The following is an 11,691-nucleotide window of genomic DNA, read 5'->3' on the forward strand; positions in this document are numbered from 1 at the left end:
GGTGGTGTGGGTCCTGAGTCTCCTGTATCTCCTTCCTGGAGAAACAGTGAGAAGAGAGTATGAATTTGGTGATGGGATAGTGGGAGTAAATCACAGTAAAACGAGCAGGTCCTAGATCGATTCTAGCTGCAGTAACTTGTGGAACTTCTCAAGAACACTTGGCATATTACGTTTTAATCAAGCTACCTCCCAGAACGCACACAAACAAAACTGCTTTAAAAAGTGGATTTCTTTTGTGTACAGCTTGCTTTGTGCCTTTCCCATATGTCAAGTTGTTACTTTGACTTTGAAGTAATCCATTGTCTGCCATTTTTTTTCAAGTGTCTTTGAAACATGAGGTACAAGTCTTTATTGATCATAAGAGGAAGGTTAGGTCATTTGGCCCATTGAGTCTGCTCTGCTATTCTATCATGGCTGATTTATTATCTCTCTCAACCCCATTCTCCTTCCTTCTCCCCATAACCTTTGATGGCCTGATTAATCAAGAACCCATCAACCTCTGCTTTAAATGTACCCAATGACTCGGCCTCCACAGCCATCTGTAGCAGTGAATTCCACAGATTCACCATTCCCTGGCTGAAGAAATTCCTCCTCATCTCTGTTCTTATCCCTCCATTCTGAGGCTGTGTTCTCTGGTTCTAGACTCCTTCATTATTGGAAACATACTCTCCGCATCCACTTTATTAAGGCCTTTCAGTATTTTTTAGGTTTCAATAAGATCCCCCATCATCCTTCTAAAATGTAAAATCTTCTGGATCAAGTGTTCCCAACCATTTTTATCCCATGAATCCCCACCAGTAACCGAGGGGTCCATGGACCCCAGGTTGGGAACCCTTGTTCTAGATACAGCACATAACTGCCCCCCCCCCGGCTTAACAAGCCCAATCGACCCAATTACAACCCTGTGATTTATTATCATTTATCATTATCCAATTGTTTTCAATATTTAATTTTTTTTTAAAAGGTTGTGAATTGACAGGATCCCCTGTTGTTATTCATGAACTATATATGTTAATTGAGAGAAACCTTGCTAAATGTAGTTCTTTTCAATTAGACCAACTGTCTTGGTAATGTACTGATTTCCCATTTCCTTTACTAGTGAATATCCTTATTCCCTTGCAATATAAATGAGTATCCTTGTATCCACGGACCCTTTAATCATTTTCATGATAGCTATTAAAGTTCAAAGTAAATTTATTATAAAACTACATATACACAGTGCCTATAAAAAGTATTCACACCCCACCCCCCGCAGAAGTTTTCATATTTTATTGTTTTACAACATTGAATCACAGTGGATTTAATTTGGCTTTTTTTTTACACTGATGAACAGAAAAAAAACTCGTGTCAAAGAGAAAACAGCTCTACAAAGTGATTAAATTAATTACAAATATAAAACACAAAATAATTGATTGTATAAGTATTCACTCCCTTTAATATGACACGCCAAATCATCACTGGTGCAGACGTTTGGTTGTAGAAGTCACCTAATTCACTGTTGGCCCGAATAATCAGTCTTCATGCTGCAGGACTGCTTCGATGACGTTGACTGGAATGTCTTCCATGATGAGGATGTCTCCAAGTTCACAGATGGAGCCAAGTGCTTCATCCGGAAGTGTATCGATGACGTTGTCCTCCAGAGGTCGGCCAGGGTCTTTCAAATCAGAAACCCTGGATCAGTAGTTCCATGCGAGCAACACTTAGCTCAACACAGAGCTTACGCTGCCAGCAATCAGCAGGAACTCAAGAAAAGCAGCTACGATCTGCGGAAAGCTATCAAGGCTGCGAAACAACAATATAGGGACAAGATTGAATCAAGATCCACAACGAATAGCACACGTGACTTGTGGCGAGAGTTGCATACCATCGCAAACTTCAAAGCCAAACATTGTGGTTCTGCCAACATAGTGGCCTGTCTCCCAGGTGACCTCAATCGCTTTAACGCTCAGTTCGATGTCACTAACTCTGAGCCTCCAAGGAAAACCACTGCTAGAACCTGCAACCTGGTCATCTCTGAGGCTGAGGTACGCAGATATTTCCAACAAGTGGACAGTCACAAGACTGCGGGACCGGGCGGCATCCCAGGGCGAGTACTCAGGATATGCGCAGCACAACTGGAAGGTGTGTTTACAGACATTTTTAGTCTCTCCTTCTCCCAGTGTAGAGTGCCCTCCTATTTCAAATTATCCACCATTGTCCCTTTACCAAAAAAAGACCAAGGTAACATGCCTGACTGACTGGCATCCTGTCGCACTCACCTCAATAATAAGCAAATGCTTTGAGAGGCTGGTCAAGGACTACATCTGCAGCTTACTACCACCCAAACTGGACCCCCTACAATTCACCTACTGACACAACCGATTGACAGACGACACAATAGCCACTGCTCTACACACCGTCCTCACACATCTGGAGAAGAAGCATGCTTATGTGAGAACGCTGTTCTTGGACTACAGTTCAGCATTCAACACCAAAATTCCATCCAGGCTCAACAGGAAGCTCAGAGACCTCGGCCTTGACCCTGCCTTGTGCAGCTGGGTTCTGGACTTCCTGTCAGATCGCCGGCAGGTGGGAAGAGTGGGCTCTCTCACCTCTGACTCTCAATACAGGAACCCCTCAGGGCTGTGTACTAAGTCCTTTTCTTTACTCCCTGTATACTCAAGACTATGTCGCCACCCACAGCTGTAATCTGCTAATTAAATTTGCCGACGACACTACACTGAATGGCCTAATCTCAAACAATAACGAGGTGGCGTACAGGGAAGAAATCATCAGCGGTGTCAAGAAAACAACCTCTCCCTCAATGTTGCAAAAACAAAAGAGCTCGTTGCGGATTACAGGACATCAATGGATCTGGGGTTGAGAGGGGAATCAGCTTTAAGTTCCTTGGCATCCATATTACCGAGGACCTCACGTGGTCTGTATACACTAGCTGTGTGGTGAAACAGGCGCAACAGCATCTCTTTCACCTCAGATGGTTGAGGAAGTTTGGTATGGGCCCCCAAATCCTAAGAACTTGCTACAGGGGCACAATTGAGAGCATCCTTACTGGTTGCATCACTGTCTGGTATGGGAACTGTACCTCCCTTAATCGCAGAGAGTGGTACGGACAGCCCACCGCATCTGTAGTTGTGAACTTCCCATGATTCAGGACATTTACAAAGGCAGGTGTGAAAAAAGGGCCCAAAGGATCATTGGGGACCCGAGTCACCCCAACCACAATCTAGTCCAGCTGCTACCATCCGGGAAGTGGTACTGCAGCATAAAAGCCAGGACCAACAGGCTCCGGGACAGCTTCTTCCACCAGGCCATCAGACTGATTAACTCACGCTGATTTGAGTGTATTTCTATGTTCTATTTATTATAAATTACTATGATTGCACATTGCACATTTAGGTGGAGACGTAACATAAAGATTTTTACTCCTCACGTATGCGAAGGATGTAAGAAATAAAGTCAATTCAATTCAATTTATTAATTAATCCCGAGTAGTAATCTCGTGCCACGTGACATTGAGTATAGGAATAGAATGAGGTGGAGGATAAATGCGTGGCTGAGGGATTAGAGCAGGGGGCAAGGATTCAGCATTCTGGTGCATTGGGACCTCTTTTGGGGCAGGTGTGACCTGTACAAAAAGGACAGTTTGCACTTGAATCCCAGGGGGACCAATATCCTGGCGGAGAAGTTTGCTAAGGCTACTGGGGAGAGTCCAAGTCCTGACGAAGGATCTGGGCCCGAAACGTCGACTGTGCTTCTTCCTATAGATGTTGCCTGGCCTGCTGCGTTCCACCAGCATTTTGTACGTGTTGCGGGGAGAGTTTAAACTAGAATTGTTGGGGGGTGGGAACCGAACTGAAGAGACTGGGGAAGAGGCAGTTGGCTCACAAATAGAGAAAGCTTGGAGACAGTGTGTGAGGGAGGATAGGCAGGTGATAGGGAAGGGATGCGCTCAGACGGACGGTTTGAGTTGTGTCTATTTTAACGCAAGGAGTATTGTGAACAAAGCGAATGAGCTTAGAGTGTGGATCAGTACTTGGAGCTATGATGTGGTGGCCATTACAGAAACTTGGATGGCTCAGGGACAGGAATTGTTACTTCAAGTGCTGGGTTTTAGATGTTTCAGAAAGGACAAGGAGGGAGGCCAAAGAGATGGGGGTGTGGCACTGTTGATCAGAGATAGTGACACAGCTGCAGAAAAGGTGGACGTCATGGAAGGATTGCCTACGGAGTCTCTGTGGGTGGAGATTAGGAACAGGAAGGGGTCAATAACTTTACTGGGTGTTTTTTATAGGCCGCCCAATAGTAACAGGGATATTGAGGAGCAGATAGGGAAACAGATCCTGGAAAGGTGTAATAGTAACAGAGTTGTCGTAATGGGAGATTTTAATTTCCCAAATATGGATTGGCATCTCCCTAGAGCAAGAAGTTTCGATGGAGTGGAGTTTGTTAATTGTGTTCAGGGAGGTTTCTTGACACAATATGTAGATAAGCCAACAAGAGGAGAGACTGTACTTGATTTGGTATTGGGAAATGAACCTGGTTAGGTGTCAGATCTCTCAGTGGGAGAGCATTTTGGAGATAGTGATCATAATTCTATCTCCTTTACAATAGCATTGGAGAGAGATGGGAACAGACAAGTTAGAAAAGCATTTAATTTGGAGTAAGGGGAATTATGAGGCTATCAGGCAGGTAATTGGAAGCTTAAATTGGGAACAGATGTTCTCAGGGAAGAAATGTACGGAAGAAATGTGCCAAATGTTCAGGGGATATTTCTGTGGAGTTCTGCATAGGTACGTCCCAATGAGACAGGGAAGTTATGGCAGGGTACAGGAACCGTGGTGTACAAAGGCTGTAATAAATCTAGTCAAGAAGAAAAGAAAAGCTTACAAAAGGTTCAGAAAGCTAGGTAATGTTAGAGATCTAGCAATTATAAGGCTAACAGGAAGGAGCTTAAAAAGGAAATTAAGAGAGCCAGAAGGGGCCATGAGAAAGCCTTGGCAGGCAGGATTAAGGAAAACCCCAAGGCATTCTACAAGTATGTGAAGAACAAGAGGATAAGATGTGAAAGAGTAGGACCCATTAAGTGTGACAGTGGAAAAGTATGTATAGAACCGGAGGAAATAGCAGAGGTACTTAATGAATACTTTACTTCACTATTCACTGTGGAAAAGGACCTTGGCGATTGTAGTGCTGCCTTGCAGCAGACTGAAAAGCTTGAGCATGTAGATATTAAGAAAGAGGATATGCTGGAGCTTTTGGAAAACATCAAGTTGGATAAGTCGCCGGGACCAGATGAGATGTACCCCAGGCTACTGTGGGAGGAGAGGGAGGAGATTGCTGAGCCTCTGGCGATGATCTTTGAATCATCAATAGGGATGGGAGGTTCCGGAGGATTGGAGGGTTGCGGATGTTGTTCCTTTATTCAAGAAAGGGAGTAGAGATAGCCCAGGAAATTACAGACCAGTGAGTCTTACTTCAGTGGTTGGAAAGTTGATGGAGAAGATCCTGAGAGGCAGGATTTATGAACATTTGGAGAGGTATAGTATGATTAGGAATAGTCAGCATGGCTTTGTCAAGGGCAGGTCATGCCTTACAAGCCTGATTGAATTTCTTGAGGATGTGACTAAACACATTCGTGAAGTTGGTGCAGTAGATGTAGTGTATATGGATTTCAGCAAGGCATTTGATAAGGTACCCCATGCAAGGCTTATTGAGAAAGTAAGGAGGCATGGGATCCAAGGGGACATTGCTTTGTGGATCCAGAACTGGCTTGCCCACAGAAGGCAAAGTGTGGTTGTAGACAGGTCATATTCTGCATGGAGGTCGGTAACCAGTGGTGTGCCTCAGGGATCTGTTCTGGGACCCTTACTCTTCGTGATTTTTATAAATGACCTGGATGAGGAAGTGGGGGAATGGGTTAGTAAGTTTGCTGATAACACAGAGGTTGGAGGTGTTGTGGATAGTGTGGACGGCTGTCAGAGGTTACAGCAGGACATTGATAGGATGCAAAACTGGGCTAAGAAGTGGTAGATGGAGTTCAACCCAAATAAGTGTGAGGTGGTTCATTTTGGTTGGTCAAATATGATGGCAGAATATAGTATTAATGGTAAGACCCTTGGCGGTGTGGAGGATCAGAGGGGTCTTGGGGTCCCAGTCCATAGGACACTCAAAGCTGCTACGCAGGTTGACTCTGTGGTTAAGAAGGCATACGGTGTAATGGCCTTCATTAATCATGGAATTGAATTTAGGAGCCAAGAGGTAATGTTGCAGCTATGTAGGACCCTGGTCAGACCCCACTTGGAGAACTGTGATCAGTTCTGGTCACCTCACTACAGGAAGGATGTGGAAGCCATAGAACGAGTGCAGAGGAGATTTACAAGGATGTTGCCTGAATTAGGGAGCATGTCTTATGAAAACAGGTTGAGTGAACTCAGCCTTTTCTCCTTGGAGCGACGGAGGATGAGAGGTGACCTGATGGAGGTATATTAGATGATCAGAGGCATTGATCATGTGGATAGTCAGAGGCTTTTTCCCAGGGCTGAAATGGTTGCCACAAGAGGACACAGGTTTAAGGTGCTAGGGAGTAGGTACAGAGGAGATGCAAGTTTTTTTACTCAGAGAGTGGTGAGTGCGTGGAATGGGCTGCCAGCAATGGTGCTGGAGGCAGATAGGTTTTCTATGTTCCTATTAAATGGAGATCACCTGTGTGCAGTCAAGGTGTTTCAATTGATTGTAGTAAAAATACACCTGTATCTGGAAGTCTAACTGCTGGTGAGTCAGTATCCTGGCAAAAACTACACCATGAAGACAAAAGAACACTCCAAGCAACTCTGCTAAAAGATTATTGAAAAGCACAAGTCAGAGATGGATACAAGAAAATTTCCAAGTCACTGAATATCCCTTGGAGTACAGTTAGTCAATTGTCAAGAAATGGAAAGAATATAGCACAGCTATAAATCTGCCTATAGCAGGCTTTCCTCATAAACTGAGTGACCATGCAAGAAGGGGACGAGTGTGGGAGGCCACCAAGAGACCGGTGGCAACTCTGGAGGAGTTACAAGCTTCAGTGGCTGAGATGGGAGAGACTGCGCATACAACTGTTACCTGGGTGCTTCACCAGTCACAGCTTTATGGGAGAGTGGCAAAGGGAAAGCCACTGTTTGGAAAAAAAACTCATGAAATCTTGGCTAGTTTACCAGAAGGCACGTGCGAGACTCTAAAGTCAGTTGGAACAAGGCTCTATGGCCTGATGAAACCAAAATTGAGCTTTTTGGCTATCAGACTAAACAGTACAGTATGTATGGAGTAAGCTAAACAGCACACATCATCAAAAACACACTATTCCTACCGTGAGGCATGGTGGTGGCTGCATCATGCTGTGGGGATGCTTCATTGCAGCAGGCCCTGGAAGGCTTGTGAAGATAAGGGGTAAAATGAATGCAGCAAAATACAGGGAAAACCTGATGCAGTCTGCAAGAGAACTGTGACTTAGGAAAAGATTTGTTTTCCTGCAAGAAAATGACCCCAAGCATAAAGCTAAAGCTACACAGGAATGGCTTAAAAAATGACAAAGGTAATCTCCTGGACTGGCCAAGTCACAGTCCAGACCTCAGTCCAATTGAGAATTTGTGGCTAGACTTGAGAAGGGCTGTTCACTCACAATTCCCGTGCATTCTGACAGAACTTGAGCAGTTTTGTAAAGAATGGGGAAAAATTGCATGTCCAGATGTGCAAAGCTGATAGACACCTATCCACACAGACTTAAGGCTGTAATTGCTGCCAAGTGTGCATCTACTAAATACTGACTTGAAGGGAATTATGCAATCAGTTAAATGGTGTTTAATAATTTTAATAAATTTAGACCAATTTGTAGAAATCTGGAATTAAATCCACTGTGATTCAATGTTGTAAAAGAATAAAACATGGCAACTTCCAAGGGGGGGTGAATACTTTTCATAGGCACTGAACGTCACCTTATAGTCCCTGTGATTCAGGTTCTTGCAGGCATTCACAGTTAATAGAAAATTCACATTCGAATCAATGAAGAACTGTGCATAACAGAAATGAACAAACAACGATTGTGCAAAAGACAACAAACTGTACAAGTACGAAGAGAAGGGGAACAAACAAAATATTAGTAGTGAATAAACAATAAATATCAGGAATATGAGTTGTAGAATCCTTGAGAAATGAGTACAGAGGTTGTGGAATCAGTTCATTGCTGGGGTGAGTAAAGGTATCCCCTCTGGTTTGAGAGACCCACAGATGAGAGGTAATAATTATTCCTGAACCTGGTGGTGTGGGACCTAAGGCTCCTGCATCTCCTTCCTGATGGCAGCAGCAAGAAGAGATATGGGGTATCTTTTGTATTTGTGTATCTAACAAGCTATTTCAGTAAAAGTGCAAAGTAATTTTTTGTGTTCCTCTTTGCAGAATGTAAGACTCACACTGCCTGAATTACTGACAGTTCAATATATTAATGATGGTTCTTTCATCCCAACATCTGATGGTTTGAACAAGCTGTGAAGAAGTACTTAAGCAGTTGGAGTGATAAATTCATATTAAACCACTTTCTACACAATAGTGCCTCTGATGATAAGCGTTGTTAACAGCTGCTTGCAAGTAATTCCAAATGGACACCTGAAGGGTATCTGGATATGAATTTTACATTAGTGAAGAGTTTCTGATGGATCAGAAACTATACAATGATTTGTGTTCTGAGAATGCACTTTTAATTTAATCTGAGTTCTTCTGGTCTTATGGCTTTGTAATGCAGTGCATAATACAATTTTTGACAAACGCCTTGTAAAGACAATTTGACATGACTTGTCTGAATTGTCATTTATCCGTGACAGTTTACTGTCCATTTCAGTAATCAGGGATTGTTGAATTTTTTAAGTATGTTATTAATATTTACTGTGCTTGAGTGCTATGTCACCTGTCAATGAATGATACTTTTGAGTGGATTAAACTGTTTGCTAAATCTGGGTTAGACTAATGCACAATGAAATACTCCTGGCAAGTTAGCCTCCAACCTGATGGCATGAACTTCAACTTCTGGTAATTTTCTCCACCCCTTCCCTCCTATTTCCCCTCCTCATCTGCCTATCAGCTCCCCCTAGTACCATCAACCCCCCCTCCCCCATGGTCCACTCCCTCTCCAGTCAGATTCATTCTCCAGCCCCTTACCTTTTCCACCTCTTCACCTCCCAGTTTCTCAGTTTATCCGCGCCCTCCCAATCCCCACCCGCCTGCATTCACCTATAAAAATTCTAGCTTGTGCTCTATTCCCCCGGCCCACAATCATTTTGTTCTGGTACCTTTCTTTAAAGTCCTACTGAAGGCTCTCGGCCCAAAATGTATGGAAATGTGGACAGTTTATTCATTTCCATAGATGCTGTATGACCTGCTGAGTTGCTCTAGCATTTTGTGTGTGTGTGTTGTTCCAGGCAACTTGTTCGTAACATATTCTTTTCACCTCATGCAGCTTAAATGTTCCATGGTCTGAATAGATGAGCAAAATTCTTTTTTAATTCTGTCAATGATAATGAAGACATCCATTTCCTGTCTATACCTCTAACAGAATTCTTCAGTTTTGTTTTAAACCATCTAATTGAAATGAGTAAAATAGCATTTGGGGTGAGCTCATAACTGTGGTATCTTGTCTTAAGCATGAATATAAACCAGCATTGTTCACATTTTTCCTGATAATGTTTATGATTCAAAAAAAATAGTCTATAAGATGTAGTCTAGTTATTAAGAAACTGCAAAATCTGGATCTTAATTGAACTACATACTGATAAGTATATATGCTGACATTTTATATATATATATATATATATATACATATACAAATATATATGAATAAATTAAGCTTCCGTAACAGACTGGAATAAACATATTCTTAAGAAATATTTGCTGTTTTATAATTCTCCTCGAGCTCTGGAGTCTTCTTTCGCTGGCCCCTTAAATTTAAACAATATCCCTCCAAAAATAATTGGTCATCTTTATTGAACCAAGCTTCTAAACTGGGAAATTCAATACCTAAAACTATAAGGGATGCAGACTCAGTTGACACTTAAACACTCAAAACCTTGCTTTTAACTGAATCTTTTTTGTCTTTAATTTTCACGTTTATTTTTATTTTCATGCTTACATTTTATCCCATTGTGGATCACTTTGAACTACAACGTCTGTAGTATGCCAGAACACAACCTGCAAATATTTCTCTTCACAGATGTCCATGAAACAAAGAAACCCCATAGAATGATAGAAACAATGAAGCTCCGAAACCCTCCTCCCCGCTTTGCACAAGCAGTGGCAAAAAGTCTCAATCCCCCCACCCCCGCCCGCGCCAGCAGAAGCGCCAACCATCCCCCCACCATGCAAGCAACCCTAACCCTCTAATGCATGTTTACCAACCATCTTGCCTATCAATACCTATGCCATTGGTTGTATTAATTCCATATCCCTGTATGTGCTGCTCATTCATATTCAGTTCATTGTCATTCAACCGTATACATGTATTCCATCAAACAAAACATCGTTCCTCCAGGCCAAGATGCACAACACAGTCCATATAATTCACACACGACACATAAAGTAGTATCACAAATAAATTAACAAATAATAAGACACATTTACTGTTATGTTTTGTAACTACGATCTTGGGAATACAGTCCTAACCTATTAAATCTTTCCTTATAACTCAGGTCCTCCCAGCAATATCCATGTAAATTTTCTTTGTATTTTTAAAACCTTGTTTACATCTTTCCTGTAGGTAGGCGACCAAACCTGCACACAATACTCCAAACTAGGCCTCATCAACATTTTTATAACAACAACATCCTATCTCCTGTACTCAATACTTTGACTTATGAAGGCCAATATGTCAAAAGCTTTCTTTACGGCCCTGTCTACCTGCAACCCAACTTTCAACAAATTATGGACCTGTATTCCCAGGCCCCTTATACCTCACTCCTCAGTCCCCTACTGTTCATTGTGTATGACCTGCCGTGGTTGGTCCTACCAAAGTGCAAAACCTCACATTTGTCTGTATTAAATTCCATCTGCCATTTTCAGCCATTTTTCCAGCTGATACAGATCCCTCTGCAAGCCATGATAGCCTTGCTCTCCACTACACTCCCCCCCATCGTGGTGTCATCTGCAAATTTACTCATCCATTTAACCATCATCCAGATCATTGATATAGATGACAAACAATGAAGGCTTACCAATCCCTGTGGCACACCACTAGTCACAGGCCTCTAGTTAGAGAGTCAACCCTCTACTACCACTCTCTGGCTTCTCCCACAAAGCCAATGTCCAATCCGATTTACTACTTCAATTTGAATGCGAGTGACTGAACCTTCTTGATCAACCTCCCATGTGGGAAGTCCATGTAGACAACATCCACTGCCTTACCATCATCCATTTTCCTGGTAACCTCAAAAAAATTGTAAGATTGCTTAGACATGACCTACCATGCACAAAGCCATGCTGTGTATCCTTTATCAATCCATGTCTATCCAATCCTTAGCTATCTGGTCCCTTAGAGTATCTTCCAATGCTTTCCCACAACTGATGTCAGACTCACTGGCCTATAATTTCCTGGTTTATGTTTAGAGCCTTTTTTAAACAGCTTAACATCCGGTTTTAAACATCCTTCTGGTACCTCTCCTGTCACTAAGG

At 42.6% G+C, this 11,691-nt stretch overlaps 1 protein-coding gene across 3 annotated transcripts in view; it reads left to right on the forward strand.

Moving 5' to 3' along the window:
• Positions 1–9,888, forward strand: part of atp11c (ATPase phospholipid transporting 11C) — a 218,016-nt gene extending 208,128 nt beyond the window's left edge. For 2 of the 3 annotated variants that reach the window (XM_072271059.1, XM_072271057.1), the window contains exon 30: positions 8,434–8,520. Coding sequence is in view for 1 of the 3 variants with exons in the window: in XM_072271058.1 (XP_072127159.1) it covers positions 8,434–8,526 (93 nt within the window). In the remaining 2 variants the exon portion in view is untranslated. Of the gene's footprint in view, positions 1–8,433 lie in introns of all 3 variants that reach the window. The other variant, XM_072271058.1, reaches the window with a different exon arrangement.
• Positions 9,889–11,691: the final 1,803 nt, after the last annotated feature.

Source organism: Mobula birostris, chromosome 10 (assembly GCF_030028105.1).
Source record: "Mobula birostris isolate sMobBir1 chromosome 10, sMobBir1.hap1, whole genome shotgun sequence".
Lineage (NCBI taxonomy): Eukaryota > Metazoa > Chordata > Chondrichthyes > Myliobatiformes > Myliobatidae > Mobula > Mobula birostris.